The 18,918-nt window shown below is 44.1% G+C and overlaps 1 protein-coding gene across 1 annotated transcript; it reads left to right on the top strand.

The window, feature by feature from the left end:
- Positions 1-7,780: 7,780 nt before the first annotated feature.
- LOC101529052 (melanoma-associated antigen B10-like) lies at positions 7,781-11,830 on the top strand. Its single transcript, XM_004587959.2, has 2 exons — positions 7,781-7,856; positions 10,441-11,830. The coding sequence occupies exon 2, from the start codon at positions 10,462-10,464 to the stop codon at positions 11,500-11,502; it is 1,041 nt and encodes a 346-aa protein (XP_004588016.2). The 5' UTR covers positions 7,781-7,856; positions 10,441-10,461; the 3' UTR covers positions 11,503-11,830.
- The last annotated feature ends 7,088 nt before the right edge of the window (positions 11,831-18,918 follow it).

The following is an 18,918-nucleotide window of genomic DNA, read 5'->3' as shown; positions in this document are numbered from 1 at the left end:
CAATTCATGAGCCCCAGGGATGGGGGATCCAGCAGGGTTTGGGTTGTCTCATTTGGGTCCCGTGGCCCACCTGATAGGTGGTGCTAGATTCCTGAGCCCCAGGGATGGGGGATTCCGCGGGGCTCAGGTCACCTGACCCGGGTCCAGAGACCCACCTTCTAGGTGCGTGTCAGATTTATGAGCCCCATGGATGGGGGATTAGGCGGGGCTTAGGTCACTTGGCCTGGGTCCTAGGGCCTACCTGTAAGGTGGGTGCCAGGTTGATGAGCCCCAGTGGTGGGGTATCCAGTGGGGCTTATGCCTCCTGTCCCTGGTCCTGGGGCCCACTTAATAGGTGGATGTCAGGTTTGTGAGCCCCAAGAGTGGGGGATCCAGGTTGCCTGGCCTGGGTACTTGGACTTGCCTGCAAGAACACGTACTGCTTAATGAAAAAGGTGGAGCAGTGGACATGGGCCCTGTTGGAAAAGGAGAATATGGCCGCACATTTGGTGCTGTAGCAGAAGGAGAACAGAACAAACTGGACAACTACCCCAAACAAACAATGACAGCAAAAAATCTCAGTGAGAACCAATGGACATTGGGAGGGTGACGACCTAGGATCAGTGAAAGCGGCAGTATTTCAGAACTGTCCAAACCACTTGGACAGAACCCTAGGAATATGTACACGGAGACTCTGGGTTGATACGAGGTGGTGGTTCCTCATTCCTGGGTACTGGGAAATGTGGAAAGTCAAAAGTGGTTTACCCCTTTGTCTCTCCCATTCCCCCAGGAACAAGAAGACATAGCAAATTTGGAAGCAATGAGTTCATCCAATTTTCCCTAAACCTCAATTCTTCCCACCCTGATCAACCATGTAATCATTATTAAAAAAATAAAATTAATAAAAATTTTAAAAGAAAGAAACAGAAAACAGGGCCCAGTGTGGTAGCCTAGTGGCTAATGTCCCTTGCATGAGCTGGGATCTCATATGGGCATCAATTCATGCCCTGGCTGCTCCACTCCCTTCCAGGTCCTTGCTTGTGGCCTGGGAAAGCAGTCGAGAATGGTCCAAAGTCTTGGAACCCTGCACCCATGTGGGAAACCCAGAAGCCCCTGGCTCCTGGGTTCAGATCAGCTCAGCTCCGGCCATTGTGGGCTCTTTGGGTGTGAAACAGCAGATGGAAGATTTTTCTCTGTGTCTCATCTCTATAAACCTGACTTTCCAATAAAAAATAATACAATAAATCTTGAAAGAAAGAGAGAGAAGAAAGGTAAAATAGGGCTAATTATTGCAACTTCCATTCCCCTTTTTCTGTGAAATTAACAGTTATCTATTGAATATGCTTAGGTTATGCAAAAATATTTAGGATTAATGCCTTTTGCATGCTAGTTAATTTATTTCCCAAACATTAATTGAGTGTTCTTTGGAAACCTCTGCACTAAGTATGGGAGGATATATGTAATTATATTATGTAAGAAATAAAATCTACCCTAAGAGCTAAAAGACAAATCTTAGCATGAAGTAGGAGGGGAAGGGTGTCTAAATAGAAGCACCTGCTGGGAATGCTTTGCGGCAAGGAGGTCTTGGGCCTCAGGAAACTGTGAGTCCTTCAACTGTGTGGCTGCAGCCATGTGGGGAATGAACCAGCAGAGGAGAAGATTCAGCTCTAATTCTGCCTCTCCAATGAATAAATCTTTCTAAAACTAGAACTTTGCAGTTTTCTCAGCTGCATATGATTCCTAGAAAATAGTGCAGAGATGAATTCCCTTACACTGCACTTTCCCTCTGTCCGTAGTCTAAGGAAGATCTTGAGTCTGTCTCCTCACTACTCTACGGTGTCTCTGAGGGAAGGAAAAGAAAAGTTCCATGTTCAACTGCCAAAAGCAGTCCTGCAGAAGGAAGGAGCAAGTGGGAGTCCACACGACCTGGGCCTTTCGGAGGGCCTCGTTTGCCCGAGCTGCTCATGCTTCTAGCCCTGGGATGGAGATCTGAGGCTTTCCTGGTCCCAACACACACGTGCTGTCCTGAGAGCTTCCTGCATTACAGTCTTCCCCTCTATGCCCTCAGCTGGAGCCTGCACCCATGCTCAACAGAAAAAGAAAACATTCTAAACTCACCTACCCTATCCCCACCATAAGAGGGCTCCAACCCCAGGTGGGTCCCATCTGTTACTGAGGCACCTGGCAACAACAGACCTTTCACTAATTGTTACTTCAGACCTTAAAAGTTACTTCAGCCCCTGAGTGCCCTCCGAACACTCTCATTATTCTCTGATCTGCTAGCCGCTAGCCATGAGAAATTAGACTCAGTACAAAATCTACTGCTGTCAATCTTAGGGGGAAAAAAATCAATTTCAGAAGTAGAAGAGAGGAGATAACCAGATACATTTCAAAGAGAGGTAGTCTTAGTGTGGTGAACTTTTGAATTATTTTTTGCTAAATTCATATGCTAATAAGCAAGTGTAACTTAAGTGATCACAAACCTGAGTCTCCCTGCTGTCTTTGAGGAGAAAAGACTGAGAAATCACTAGGAAACAACTATCTACAGATCTTGAAATCTTTTTAAAAATTTTCTAAAGATGTTTTTATTGGAAAGTCATATTTATAAAGAGGAGAGACAGAGAGAAAGATCTTTCATCTGCTAGTTCACTCCCCAAATGGCCACAACGGCCAGAGCTGAGCTGATCTGAAGCCAGGAGCCAGGAATTCCTCCGGATCTCCAACACGGGTGCACGGTCCCAAAGCTTTGGGCTGTCCTCGACTGCTTTCCCAGGCCACAAGCAGGGAGCTGGGTGGGAAGTGAGGGAGATGGGAAATGAACTGGCACCCACATGGGATCTGGCGCATGCAAGGCAAGGACTTCAGCCACTAGGCTACCGTGCAGGGACGAGTTTGAATTATTACCAACTCTGTAGGCTTTCCCAGCAGTCATAGTTTTCTATAATTTTTGTTATAAATGACCACTGATTTAGTGATTTACACATTATTGTTACTGTAGGGTATGTTATCTACATTTCCACAGGTGTGAAGGATGGAATGATTCGGCTGGGTTTATTATCGTGTTGCTCAAACCAAGCTTTGAGCTAGTAGTCCCATTAAAGGAAGAACCTGGAAAAAAATCTTATGAGAACATCAAGGTTCTTGGAAAAATGTAGCTCCTTGCAGTAATAACACTGAGGCCTGGTTTCTTTGCTGACTCTCAACTGTCATCATCTTTCAGAACATCTCTCCAGGCCCACACATTTGAATCCCCATCACACTTGGAACCTCTTTAATTTGTAAGACATCTCTCCTCAGCCTCCAGCCAGAAAAAAAATTCTCTACTTGTAAGTTTCGTCATGTTAGGTTGGACTCTCCTGGATACTCCAATACAGTATTTTGATCTGAAGTTATTTCATCACCTTAGTGTGTCCTGGCCATACAATATAACATTTATATTTTAAAAATAAGGATATGAGTATCTTTTAAAAAAATGTGTTTATTTACTTGAAATGCAGAGAGCAAGAAAGAGACTAAGGCAGACAGTGAGAGAACTTTCAGCCACTGCTTCACTCCCAAATGTCCACAAGAGTCAGGGCTGGGTCAGGCTGACGTCAACAGCTGGCGCTCCATCTTCACCTCCACATGGGTAGTAATTGAGCCATGGCCTGCTGCCTCCCAGGGTGCACACAAGCAGGAAGCCGGAATCAGAGGGGAAGCCAGAACTTAAATCTAGGCACCCAAGACAGAATGTGGGCGTTCCACTACTGCACAAAATGCCTGCCCCGTTTCAGGTGTCTTCTGGAACAACATTTCAGCATATCATTCATGCAGAAAATGACTTCCTGGCAGGCATGTTAGGAGACAAATAATTCATCATTTTCCTCCTTACTCTTTCCTTTATCTGCCCCAGAGGAAAATCTGACTCTTTGTTATGTCTAAGGACTCCTGTACAAGTGTGGTCAGGCATGTCATCAAGTGATGGGAAACAGAGATCTGAAAGTTGTGCTTTAGACCAGGTACTAAATGGAAAAAGCAAATTATCCATTTATGGAGGTTATTACAAAGGTGAGTGGAGAAAAGTGCTATTTAGTGTCAAGAGGCAAATCTGCTGAAGTTTATACAGTCCTTCAGAAGAAAGTTATGATACTGTATTTGAAAACACCTGTCACACAATCAGCACTAGAAAAAAATGGCAAATTTTAAGGCGGTTCGGCCTTTTCAGAAACTACTCCAAGAATGAAGAGGCTGTTGCCATAACAAATGTTTATAGCTTTTTTTTTTTTTAAATTGAGCACCTATTATGGAATAGTTTCTGGGAGAGACTGCAAGTGTTCAAATACTTCTTGTTTTGTCCTTCTTGGATACATGGGGAAACTGCATTCTCAACCTAATTGTAGGTATAAAGAATTTTGTGGGGCCTGGCGCGGTGGCCTATCAACTAAAGTCCTGGTCTCATACGTGCCAGGATCCCTTATGGGCGCTGGTTCTAATCCTGGCAGCCCCACTTCCCGTCCAGCTCCCTGCTTGTGGCCTGGGAAAGCAGCCGAGGACAGTCCAAAGCCTTGGGACCCTGCACCCGCGTGGGAGACCTGGAGGAGTTTCCTGGCTCCTGGCTTCAGATCGAGTTCAGCTCTGGCCGTTGTGGTCACTTGGGGAGTGAATCATCAGATGGAAGATCATTCTCTCTGTCTCTGCTCCTCTATGTATATCTGACTTTGCAATAAAAATAAATAAATCTTTAAAAAAAAGAATTTTGTAAGTACCCATATCACTGACATATGGACAGAATTAATATCTGTCATTTCCAGGCCAAGGCACTTGAATGGCATCACAAGTGGCCCCTGAGCTCACTCCGCCTCAGCTACAGTTTCAGTGTCTCTTAATTTTAAGTAAATGCTAGGTTTTTTCTTGCATGCTATGCTAGGAAAATATATTATTAATTTTTAAGTTTATCTGTGTAACGATATACATATCATTCTGCCTCTTGTTTGCTAATAAAATGAACACAGGAATTGTGTGTGAGAACACACATAAATTCACCATACTTTTCTGTAACTACCAAGAATTCTAAAGGGCATGTGTATTATAATTAATTTAATCGTTTCCTCCTGATGGATACATAAGTTATTTCCCATTCATTACCATGATTAATAAAACTGAAATATTCATGAACATGAATTCTTGGGCAAAAAAATGGATGTTTTCTTTTAAGAAAGATGTACGAAAGTACAAATTTAGGGGTTAGTATGATGGCTCAATTGGCTAATCCTCCAACTGCAAGTGCCAGCATCCCATATGGGTGCCAGTTAGTGTGCTTGCTGCTCCACTTCCCATCCAGCTCCCTACGTATGGCCTGGGAAAGCAGCAGAGGATGGTCCAAGTTCTTGGAACCTTGCACCTGCCTGGGAGACCTGAATTCAGGTCTCCTGGTTTCAGATCAGCTTAGCTCCGGCCATTGTGACCATTTGGGAAGTGAACCATTGGATGGAAGATCTTTCACTTAGTCTCTCCTTCCCGTTGTAAATCTGCCTTTCCGATAAAAATAAATCTTTAAAGTAAAAAGTATAAATTTAATTAAAGTACAGCATAATGATTGTAAAATTTTAAACTCTTACCAAAATTCCCTGTCAACAGTATTTTCACAAGCATTTAAACTGATCAGTTTTAAAATTGGGGAAAAATTTGGAGGCACATTATATTGTGTAACTGCTAATTCAATTTTTATTTCATTGTTTTCTAAGTAGGTTAAAGAGACAACAAACACCATTCTTTTGGCAGAGCAGGCTGTATCTGCAGTGGTGTGTTGAGTGCCAGTAATCCTCTGGGCACACGCTTTCAAGTTCCATGGCAGTAAAAATGTTTCTGTTTGCTTTGTGAAAGAAGAATTGAGTCAGCATGACCAGGAAAAGGCAATAGGCGCACATAGGATGAATTGAGCTAATGAGGGCCATGCCATCGTGAGGACTGGAGTAGAAAGCTCCCTATAACGCAAGTCCAAAGAGCCCAGGGCAGATGGTAATCGGAGCTCTGGTGACCCTGGTGGGGACGGGGACAAGTCTTACAGATCGTTTTGGGAATCTCTGAGTCCTCTGCGTGAGCATGAAGTTGCAGGGTTATCAGAAAGGGCAGATTTATCAGATGAGAGGACTAAAGGCTCGCTGTCTCTCTTCCTACATACCAGGCAGCCTCTAGCTAGCTCCTGTGTACCACCCACTCCTGGTAGTAATAGATCCTGGGAAAGCTACATCTTTTCACTGCTCTGCTGATTTGGAACATCCTTTTTCTTATACAGGGCCTGAAAGATGTGTTGATATTTGATAAGAAAGGATACTTTTTTCTTCTGTGTATGTGACCCTCCCACCACCAAGACTGACGTTGGGATTAGTGAGGGATTAGTGAGGAGTGGCAGTTGAAGCAAGAGAAGGCATATCAGAGTGGAGCATATGGGCAGCTCCAAGGAGGGGTCACATCAGAGGGGAAATTTCCTTAAGCTAATGACTGCAAATAAATGCCGAATGTAGGCATGTCTTGAACAGGATTCCGATACCTCCAGCTCAGATTTCCTCTCGCTGCTTCTTCTGACTTTGTGCACCAGAAGACATGTTCTTTTGGCTGTTTCTGTTGGCCTAGTAGAAGCAGGTATTCGTCGGAGTAGAGGGCTGCCCACAGTTCAAATGTTTCCATGATTGAAGGAGAACCATTGTAGATGATATTAAATTTACTCGGGATATATTGTAAAGTATTTCTTTGACATAGGATTAATATTCAGAGTATCTAGAGTAACCTGAAAGAAATTAAAATACAAAATAGATTCTGTGCCAGCAATTTTCAGTGAAGATAAAAGATCCATGTGTTTACTAAAAAAAATCACCCACATGGAATTTAAAGTGGTCCATCACTATAGACATTTCTATAAGGTTCCTTCATGGCTTTGAGGCTTAGAAGTGTCGTCAATTCACCCTCAGGAACCTGAAGCCTAACAAGCACAGCGGCTTGGTTTAGCTTTGGCTAACTCAGAATGCCATGGGGTGGAACCCCAGCTAGGAAATGGCCTCTGTGAGTACGTAAGGGAACTTTCAAACTCGAAACAGCATCAGCATCAGCATCACCAAGACCCGCCCCTTTGCTGCCAAGGAGAGACTTTTAGCAAGGATTTCCGGAAGTGGCTAACCTTGATTTCCGTTTGTTCTATCGCTGTGACTTCTCAGGGAAGTAAAGGCGTCAACCTCAGAGGCGTGATACTGATTGGCTTAGAGGCATTCCCGCTGTTGCCTAGGATTAGGTAAGGGCCAAATTCGATGTGACAGGACTTCTTAGCCCAACTAGAGGGAATTCCAAAGAGTTTGACCCATGTTATCAGCTTTAAAAAGAATCGGGCGTAGCAAACTTCCGGAACCCTCTAAACACTGAGATCAAGGAGATGTGGCTGTTGAGTCAAAGTAATCACTTCAGATAAGCTGAGAGGGTTTCCAAGGTTTAAACAGGTGGTGAAAAACCCTGAGGGAAATCTTCAGTAATCACCCACCAAGAAAAGAGGTAATATAACTGAGCCGTTAGACCGTTAGACCGTTAGACCGTTAGACCGTTAGACCGTTAGACCGTTAGACTGTTAGACCTTTACGAGGGGTTCTTCTGGGATGACAGGAAGTAATACCTGTCCCCACGGTGTCTGGCGGAACCGATCGGTTTGGCACAGGAGGGGCAGCTTTAAGTGGTGGGAGGTGTAACCCTGAACTGAGCCTGGAATAGAGGGAAGGAGGAGCATTAGGTACAAGCGAAGAGACTTCTCAGCGCACTTTGAAGCGGTTCCCGAGTTTCTCTTCTGGTCAGAGTCCAGGTACAAGCGGTGTGTTGGATCGTCGTCTGATGTAGAGATCTCCCCGACATTCGGAATTGTGAGGAAGTAAACTTGTGGCGGGTATGGGGTGGGGCGACAGACGGGGACAGGTGGGGGGGAGTCCCCAATGGCGAGGGGCTGCCGTCGGTATCTTCCGGACGTGGGACCCGGTAGCCGATCCCAGGATCCTGGTGTGGGCTTCAGATTCCCCAGGTCTGACAGGAGAGACCTTGGCAAGAGAGGAGCAGGGTATCCCAGGCTCTGTCTGAACTAAACGCACAATTTTAAAAAAGAATCTGTTGAACAAGAGTTCAATTTACATCCTATCCTGGCAAATTTTTATTGGGTGCAATGAAATATTTTAAACAGTATAAACATTTATTCGTTTTTGTCTTCTTAGTAATAACTATTCAAATTGCAGTGACATATAATATTTTATTGTACAATTTCCCTGATAGCTAGTAAAATGTAACATTTTTTGCCATTCTTTTGCACATTTATTAACTGAATTTTTGGGGTATTTCATTTAGTTTTTTTGTTGTTGTTGTTGCTTATATATTCTGGATGCTAATCTTATGTCAGATGAATAGCTTAAAAATATTTTATTCCAGTCTATCAGTTTCCTATTTTACTTTGTAGGTGTTTCTTAGCTCAGTATAATCCCATTTGTTTTGTTGCTTGTGTTTTAGGTATATATATTTTTAAAGATTTATTTTTATTTATTATTATTTGTTTCTAAGATTTTTTTTTTTAATTTTATTGGAAAGGCAGATTTACAGAGAGGAGGAGAGACAGAAAGAAAGGTCTTCCATCCGATGGTTCACTCCCCAAGAGGCCACAATGGCTGGACCTGAGCCACTCCGAAACCAGGAACCAGGAGCTCTTCTGGGTCTCCCACGAGGGTGCAGGGTCCCAAAGCCTTGGGCCATCCTTGACTGCTTTCTCAGGCCACAAGCAGGGAGCTGGATGGGAAGTGGGGCTGCTGGGATTAGAACCAGTGCCCATATGGGCTCCCGGCACGTTCAAGGTGAGGACCTTAGCCACTAGGCTACTGCACCGGGTCCTGTGTTTTAGGCATCTTACCTAAGGGAGTGTGGCATATGCCAATGTCTTGAGGTGTTTCCACTCTTTTCTTAGTATTTTCAGAGGTTCATTCTTTACATTTGACTCTTCTATTCATTTTGAGCTGATTTTTTTTATAAAGTGGGAGGTAGAGGCCAAACTTGAATATTGTATTTGCAGTTACCAGTTTCTCTAGCACTGTTTATTGAAGAGATTGTCCTTTCTCCAGTGTATTATTCAACACCTTTGTCAAAAAATCAGTTAGCTGGAAACGTATGGGCTGATAGCTGGGATTTTTATTTGTTTCCACTGACATAAATATCTCTTATGCCACTGCCATGTTGTTTTTGGTTACAGCAGACCACTGGGCAGGATGTGAAACAGTGGGCGCACAGCCTTCAGTTTTCTGTGGATGGAATCCCAGAGGGTTCTTTTGAGGATCTGTGCTAAAAAGGACTTGGTTGGGTTGTGGTATTGCTAGCAGAGACTCCTGTATCCCCACAGTACCAGCTTCAGATTTCTATGCAGTATCTTCATAATCACCTGCCATTTTTCCCACAAGCAGACAATTACTGTTTCCATGTTATGGTCCCTGTGATAAGAGGAGAAAAGGCATGAACAGCTTTGTGGCCACCTAGGCAATAATACCAGGTCACACCCACAGCACACACGCTCCCAGGACTAATTCAGCATAGGGTAGGGCCAAGGAGCAGTCTGCTATGATCTGCCAGATGTTGATGTGTGCTTATAGCCCCAAGGCTGCCACAACCAATGCCAGCCTGAGATAGAAGTCTGATGACTTGGAGCTGTATGTCTCAAGTTGAGATGGAGGCAGATTCAGGGGATTCATCTATAATCAGCAACCTGGGCTCAGGGACCGCTAGCATGTGCCCAGTGATGGTTTTACCAGTCCAATACGCAGTCTTGTGCTTAATTTGGTGCTCCACAGGGGCTGGAATCTTGTGCTTCACAGCGGATAGAGTCTTGTTCCTTTTATGCCTGCCCATGGCTGAGGGAAGGATGAAGCTAACATAAAGCTGGCTTGTACTTGAGTCTTGCACCTGCAAGGTCTGTACTGTTTCATAGACGCGCACCAAGTTTGTGAGATGCGGAAGGTAATGCAGGCTGCAGCATCTGTTTGTCTCACCAGGACATAAGTCTCTGATGCCAGGGCAGATCTAGAGGCTGGGTACTGGCCTAGGGACGGGGACTTTGGGAATTTCTCTGGATCTGGATCTCAACACACTAAACCCATATCTGAACATAAGGCATAGTTTTAAACTCATCTTCCTATCCTAGTTTCCAGTGACTGGAGTCTGGATTTTTCTGACTTCCAAAGGTTGGGGGAGGAGCACTGGGCCTGTCTCTTGGCCATGCAGGTTGACACTAAACTGAGTCAAAACTAAGTGTCACAGTCACCAGAAACTGCAGTCTCAGGTGTATGCCAGACCTACATGATACTGGCCGAGTGAAGGCTGAGGCAGTCACTCACCCAAGAGAGAGAGGACCTCACAGAGCCATGGGAGCAGTGAGGTAACTCCCAGCTGAAGTGACTCAAGCATCTCACTCTTATCTCCCAGGTCACAGAGTTACCTGTCAGCATGCCTAGGGGTCAGAAGAGTAAGCTCCGCGCCCGTGCAAAATGCCGTCAGGCTCGAGAACAGCACCAGAATGTGATGGGCGTTCCAGCCATGGCAGGAGTGGAAGAACCAGCCTGTTCCCCCTCTTCTACTTGTGTCAAGAAGGCTCCCAAGAGTTCAGCTACTTCTGGAGCCACCAGCAGTCCTCAAGAGCCTCCGAGAGCTCCACGCACCAACACTGCTGCTGTACCTGTTTCACATGCAAGATCCAATAACCGAGCAAGGGGAAGGCCAAGATCCTCACAGGTCCAGTCTGTCTTTGAGTACCACACTAAAGGCCCTCTAGACAAGGTAGTAGTTCTTCTGGTGCAATACCTGCTGCGCAAATATCAAATGAGAGAGCCTGTTTCAAAGGCAGATATTCTGAAAAATGTAATTGGTTTGCCCAAGAGCTATTTCCATGAGATCCTGATGAAAGCTTCTGAATACATGGAGCTGATCTTTGGCCTTGACATAAAGAAGCTGGATCTCAATAGGCACATCTATATCCTCATCAACAAATTGGAGATAGGCTATGATGAAAATCCGGGTGATAATGGAGGAATCCCCATAACTGGCTTGCTAATGACTATCTTAGGTGTGATCTTCACAAGGGGAAATTGTGCCACTGAGGAGCAAATATGGCAATTGTTAAATTTGATGGGAATATATGCTGGGAAGAAGCATTTCCTTTTTGGGGAGCCCCAAAAGCTCATCACCATTGATTTGGTGAAAGCAAAATACCTAGAGTACCAGCAGGTGCCTGATAGTATCCCTCCATGCTATCAATTCCTGTGGGGCCCCAGAGCCCATGCTAAAATAAATAAAATGAAAGTCCTTGAATTTTTAGCCAAGGCCCATAATACTGTTCCTACTGCCTTTACATTCTGGTATCAGGAGGCTTTGAAAGATGAGGAAGAGCGAGCCCAAGCCAGAGTTATGGCTAGGGCTCGCATTAAAGTCATGGCTGATGCACGTTTGAGGGGCTGTACATCAAGCCCTCCAGAGACAAGTAGAATATGAGTCATCCCCTCATTCTGTGGTTGATAAAAAGAAAAAGCATTTTTTTAAGTGGTGAAAGGCCGGGATAGAAGCAAAGGCAACATAGTATATAGCACAGTTTTTATTTTCTTTTTTCTTCAATAAGTTTTAAGCAAAATCTTGTTCTTTTTTATCAGAATGCTTGAGTAGCTTTAGAATCTAAGTTTGTGTGTAATATTTTCATTCATTGGAATGAATGAAATGTAAGAATAAAGATTTCACTACATTGTAAAGTAAGCTAGAAAATGATCCATGATATTTAGTGATTTAGAATAACATAATGTAACAGTAAATTAACTATATTGTTGGAATTGGGGAAAAATTCAGCATTGTGATGGTTGAGATCAAGAAATGGAGAAAAAGTAAAAGATTATACATTGTTGGTTTTACTTAGTACTGCTTGTTATTTTGTAACATTTAAATCTGGCTGTACTATTTTAGTTAAGAATGTGAGAAATAAAATTATAATAAAGCAGACTTCTTAGAAATTAATTTCTAAAATATCATTTTAATGTTATTTATATCTATTATTAACATATTATATTAATTATTATTAATATTAATATTATCTACATAATATTATTTACATGCATACATAAATATTTACATGCAGGCCCATGTGGGTCTCTGACTAGGATGAGATGAGCTGACACATATGGAGAAAGGTGGATGGGACAAATGTCCCAATTTTTTTTCTCCTGTGTCCATGGCGGGGTGGCGGGGCGGGGAGAGAAGTGACTACTCCTTGCTGTCAAACTACATCAGCACCCAAGAATGGGAAACAATCATTTGATGGCATGTTAGAGACCCCAATGTGCAGAAGAGTGTTCCAAGGTCATTGTTGCTTTCGTGGTTTTGATAGTCCTAAGACATCGACAGCTTCGAACACCAGGGTTCAGAATATCTTTCCCAGGTCTGTTGGCTGACCAAGTCCACCTTAGTGCATCCACAGGCCCAGGATCATGTGAAAAAGCTTAGCAGGAGAATGGTCCAGCCTGCTGTTTTCCATCCTCTGGTGTGACACTCGACTTCCTCTGCTGGCCTAGATGATCTGGCTGTCATGTCTCCCATGTGCATCTGGGCACTCCACAGGCATCATCAACTGAGAAGGCCCAGTTCTAATACATGCACTTCAAAGTTGAAACACATACATTGTGATTTTTCCTGTGGCTGGGTTTTGAGTCCAGCCAGTTAGCTAGGGAGTTCCCCAAGAAACTTCACCTGGGATGACCTCGGATTTGATTCTTATGTGGGCCAACCAGTGCAGGGCCAGGCACAGCCTATCACCTATACCAGTCAATGCACATACTGGTAGATGCAGCTGCCTAGTCAGATTTGCCCCCAGCCCTATTTCTCACACAAACTAATGGGTGCTGCAGCATAGTCCAGCCCAGCCCACCAGAGACCCAGTCTTCAAGCACAACAGCAGGTGCTGCTGCCTAGCCGAGGCAACCTCCAGTAACCACCAGGCTTACTCCAACCCTGGTTTCTGCATGTGCCAGCATGTGCTGTGACCTAGCCTGGCCCATCCCATATCCTGCCTGGCTCTTGTGCACATCCATGAGTGCTGCATCTTAGCTTAGCCAGTCCCACCTCCAGACATGGCCCACACATATGCCAACGAGTGCTGCTGTCTTGACCAGCCTGGCACTCCCCAAGCCCTGGCTTTCAGGTTCACCAACAGAAAATGTAGCCCAGCAGGGGAGTGCCCACATTTCCCCTACCAGGCCCATTCCCAATCTTGGATCTTGCGCCTGCCAGAATATACTGCAGTGTAACCAGACATGACTTACACCCAGTCCCAGCACTTGCCAGCAGGCATTAAAGCCCAACCTGATTGGTTCACACATTGCAGCCTAGCCCAGCCTAGACAACCCCCAGACTGGTTCACCCCCAGTCCTACTTCTCACAATTAACAGTGGAAGCAGCACCCCAGCAGGGGAGTCTCCAAAGTTCCTACCAGGTCTGCTTTCTGCCCTGGGTTTTGTGTGTGCCAGCGTGTGCTACAACCCAGTCTGAGACAGCCCACCCCTAGTATTGGCATTTGCCAGCAGGTGCTACAGCCTAGCCCAGCCTGGCCCATCCCCAATCTCATGTGAATTGGTGGATATTGTGGCCTAACTTGGCATGGCCTGTTCCCTGTCTTAGCTCTCACTTGTGCTAGTGTCTGCCGTGGACTGGCCCACCACAACCCAAACTCCAGACTCAGCTCACACATACGCAGAAGAGTGCTGCCATCTTGCCTGGGCTGACCTGCTCTCACTCTCACCCACAGGAGCTGCAGCCTAACATGGAAGGTCCCCCACCAGGCTTGTTCCCAGCCTCGGGAGCTTATGTTTTTCAAAAAATGATTAAGCTTCTACTCTTTGGAAAGTTTGTGTCAGTACCTAGAATGCTAAGATGAAGAATCATCCCTGCCCATAGAAATTTACATTTTGGCCCATCCTCCCACTGCAGCGGCACCTAAGCAACCTCAGGGGTCTGGGGCCTTGGGCTAAGGGCTGACAGAGCAGAACCGGCCTGGGAACTCCCCCACGTGTTTAGGTATCAGGTGGGTGGGCGGTTGGTATTAGGGCCCCAGGCTACAATGCTAGCATGGTATGCTAATAGACTGTGTTTATGGATGCGCTAACATGCTTGATTCTCAGCTGGGCAGAGGCCTGAATATGTGCCAGGGGACTGGCTCTGGAATCCCGGGTGGGCGGGCAGGGCTCCAGGCCAGCACGCTGCCCTGCCAGAAGACTGGACTGATGATGGAGTACATTGCAGGTAAGGAATGACTTCTGTACTTACAGGTAAATGAGGGTATTGAGGCCAAGTGGTTTGGAGAAGGGAAGCTAGAGGACCTTTCTGGGTCAGAACAATGCACCTGCCCACATGAGAGACTTGAACTGGGCTTGTTGCCATCGATCCCCACTGAACACCACTCACTGGCACACACTAAGGTTAGAACTGAGGACCTGCCTGGCAGGGCTAGATCACAGTACCTGCCAGTGAGTGTCAAAACAGGAGATGGGTAATGTTGGGCTGAGCCATGACATTGACCCGCACATGAGAGAACCAGGTCTGGGAACAGATTCTGTTGGGGATATGTGGATTCACCCCTGTGGAACTGCAATATCTGCTGGTTTGCTCAAAAGCTGAAGGACTAAGCCAGGCATAAATATGGAACCCTTCAACACTCATGGGTATTGTGGTTGGGAACAGACTGGTCTGGTCCAGACTGCAGCACCCAGACCTGGGGTTAGCCAGGTCACAATATCCACTAGTTCACACACAGGCCAAAACAGAGGTGGTGGACTATGCTGGGTAATGACCTACCACCCACAGACCACCATGGCAGTTCCCCAAGTTCTCCCACCAAGCCCACTCCCAGACCCAGATCTCAGGTGACAGTCCAAAGAGATCAGGAAGTATCAATGAGTAATAGAAGATAGCTTGTAGTTGCGAGCAATGGGAAGATGGAGAATGAGTTTTTTGAGGCTAAATACCTTAGTGACTCCGCAAATTGCAGATATATCTTGGGAAAAAAATTAGGTGTTACCTACCTTAGCTGAGACTATCTCTTCTCGTTCCTCTGTGCTCTGCAGCCACAGGAAGAAAAAATGTTCCTTGATTTTGGTTAGTTGTCTGTTGCCTATCTGGAGTACAGATTTGAGCTAAATATAACTATTTTGCAGGATAAGGAGACAATTATTCCAATAGTACAGTTCATTGTCAAATTGGGGGTGATGGCGACATGTGTGGTCCCAAGCTCTACCTCCATAATTGAAATAACAATTATTTGGTGAAATTTATAAATTTTAAATCACCAGATTTTTCCAACATTTACAAGAGAGCCATAGTAAATTTTATTATCGCTTCATTGAAGAATAGTGCCAGCTTTAGGCCAATATGGAATTCTGGGCCCCAATAATCCATGGGGAAGGTCATGGGAACTACTCACACAGAAACAGGTCTCCCACCCATGCACTCACAGGACTCCCCACCACCCACGTCAGTCCTGGGAGCTCCAGGTATGGTTGTTAAGTGAAGCTATTCCTTCACTTCACCCCCTTGAGACTGGGGCAGAGGTGAGGGGTATAAGATAGTTCTGTTAAGGAATAAGGAGATAAGCCCTTGGTCTGACACTGGCTGATCCAGCAGAGGAAAAAATACCAGGACTCCCCAAGAGTCAAGTTTAGAAACCTTATGAGGACTGAGGGTGCTTCCTCCTCCAAAACACAGAGGTCATCCTAAAACCTCAACCCTGCTGTCAGCTCTAGGAAGTTCTAAAGCGGGTGGCAGGAAGTAGCCTCACGGCACGCATTCCACTTTCGACATTTTAGGATAATAAATAAAGGTCTTGGGGCCCAGCTCAGCAGCCTAATGGCTAAAGTCCTCGCCTTGAAAGCGCCAGGATCCCATATGGGTGCCAGTTCTAATCCTGGTGGCCTTGCTTCCCATCCAGCTCTCTGCTTGTGGCCTGGGAAAGCAGTCAATGACGGCCCAAAGCCTTGGGACCCCGTACCTGCATGGGAGACCCAGAAGAAGTTCCTGGCTCCTGGTTTTGGATCAGCTCAGCTTTGGCCGTTGCAGCCACCTGGGGGAGTGAAAGAGCAGACAGAAGATCTTCCTCTCTGTATATATGACTTTCCAATAAAAATAACATAATAAATAAATAAATAAATAAAGGCTTTAATAAGAGTTAGCAGATAGAAGAATGAGCTCCAAAGGAACTTGCCACTCCTGCACCAACAGAACCCTGTTCCTGCTGTCAGCAAGTTGATTTGATAATGTAATTAATGATTTTATTTATTTAAAGTCTTTTGTAAATTGACAAAGTAGTTTTATATTTATAGAAAAGTTGGGAAAGGTAGCACAGAGACCTCATTAAACTCAGTTTCCTTACTGTTGTTCTCTTACATCGATGTATTTTTCGTAACTGATGAGCTGATATTAGTACATTTTTACTAATGGGCATCCATACATCATTCAGATTTCCTTCATTTTTCCCAGTGTTCTTTTTTCTTCCCAGGACCCCATTCATAATACCACCTTGCTCTAGTCATCATTTTTCCTAGGCTTCTGTAGGTTGTGACTGCTTTTCAGGTATCATCTGCTTTTGATGACCTTGACAGTTTCACAGGGTAATGGTCGGGTATTTTGTACACTGTTCTTCACTTGTGATGTGTTTCATATTTTTCTCATTATTAGACTGTCATTATAGGCTCTGAGGGGAAAGACCTCGTGAGTAGAGGGTCATTTTATCTTATTAATTTACGAGTGAACACTATCAACATGACTTATCATTGCCAATCTTCACCTTGACCATCTGGCAGAGGTGGTGTTTGACAGATTTTCTGCACTATAAAGTTATTCTTTCTCTACCCTTTTGATAAAAATACTCTTTTGATAGCTGCCAGTATTTCAGTCTATACTTACAGGGGGGAGAGTTTTGCTTTATCTCATGGAATGTGGGATATTGTTCTCCTTGACGGGGAAAATTATTTGTAATTCTGTAGGAAGCATTTGCTTATTCTCCTTGATGTGTTTATTCACTTAATCATTTATGTTTATCAGTATGGGTTATAGCGTTTTATTTTATGCTTTGGATTATAATTCAATATTAGATTATTTTATTGCTCAATTCATTCCTTTGATACTATAGTCTTGTTATTTTAAGTCCTCTCAAGAGATAGAGCTTGGAAAATGCCTGAAATTTAAATTTGCATTTTTATTAAGGGTTTTTCTTCATGTGATAACGTGCCTGTGCCATATGCTTTGAAAAATGCAGAATATCTCAAGTCTACCATTGCAAGACCATAAACACATTTTTGTTGAATTCAAACACCATGTAAGAAATAAAAAGCTAAAATCAAAATATATAAGGATACGGAATGAGACAAACATTGATGAAGCCTACTCAGGAAAAGCCGAAAAGGTACTAGTTCATACCACAGCCTACATGATGGTTCTTCTATTTAATAGAGCCACGCAGTAAGAGTGAAAACACAACAGCCAAAGAATGAGACTGAAAGTGCCCTAAGTGAGATTTTGCTAGGCTTTTGCAAGATCCTTGTTTTTTTCTTACCAGCCAGGTAAACAACAGAAGTTATTTGATTATGCCAAGAAACATGAAAGATCTTTATGCAGCTATAAATGACTGTGAACAAAAATTCTCTTCTAGCTACCTACCAGATGATCTAGCACGTTAATTGCAACTATTAGAAAGTGTCATCTGGCTAGTTGTGTTATGCATTGGTATCAGTGTCAAGTTGAACATGTCTGGAGCTCAGGTTGCTAAGCTTCCCGGTTGGTACTGTGCTTCCTTGCATGTTGGTCCTGAACATTGTGAGACTAGGTCAGCTAAAAATAAGGAAAAAACGCTTTCTATTGGAGGTGTTACCAGCCAGCATTCTCAAATGGTTGGCATTATCTTGGATGTTCTAAGATAACCCTTGGCTGTTGAACATGAAGGTGTGGCAGATAGTCTGGAGCTGTGGACTTAATCAAAGTGTGGACAATAACCATAGCATAGAACTCTGTTAAATTTAAGACAAAAGTTAGCAATTCAACACTGTTTAGATCAGTTATAGTAGAAGTTTAGTTCAATTACAATAAACTAATTATGTATTCACCATATATGTGGATATCATTTATTTTTCAATTAATAGATTTGACTTCTAGTGCATTTTTATGCTTACAGAAAAGTGGCAATAGAAACACAGAGTTCCCCATTAACACCTATGCTCATAAAATTTTTCTCCCATTAGCAACATCTTGCATTAGTATGGCATAAGTGTTGTAATTGATGAATAAGGGCCTGGCACAGTGGCCTAGCTGCTAAAGTCCCCACCTTGAACGCGCCAGGATCCCGTATGGGCACTGGTTCTAATTCTGTCAGCTCCACTTCCCATCCAGCTCCCTGCTTGTGGCCTGGGAAAGCAGTCGAGGACAGCCAAAAACCTTGGGACTCTGCACCCACGTGGGAGACCCAGAGGAAGTTACTGGTTCCTGGCTTCGGCTCGGCGCAGCACCAGCCGTTGTGGTCTCTTGGGGAGTGAATCATCGGACGGAAGATCTTCCTCTCTGTCTCTCCTCCTCTCTGCCTCTCTGCCTTTCCAATAAAAATAAATAAATCATTTAAAAATAATTAATGAATAAATAATTGATTCATTATTATTATAGGTTCATAGTTTACATTAAGGTTGATTCTTTTTGTTGTATAGCCTATGAATTTTGATAAATCCATATCGGTTATGACATAATATAAAAGAATTTCAGTGTCCTAAACTTTCATATCTCTTTACTTTTAGTCGTGAATTAGATTTCTTATAGATAGGACATAGTTGAGTCTTGGTAATTTTTTGTCCAATATTACAATTTTTGTCATTGGGCTAGTATGTGTAGAGCCCT

The sequence above is a fragment of the Ochotona princeps genome, chromosome X (assembly GCF_030435755.1).
Source record: "Ochotona princeps isolate mOchPri1 chromosome X, mOchPri1.hap1, whole genome shotgun sequence".
Classification (NCBI taxonomy): Eukaryota; Metazoa; Chordata; class Mammalia; order Lagomorpha; family Ochotonidae; genus Ochotona; species Ochotona princeps.
This window is presented reverse-complemented; position numbering and strand designations above follow the sequence as displayed.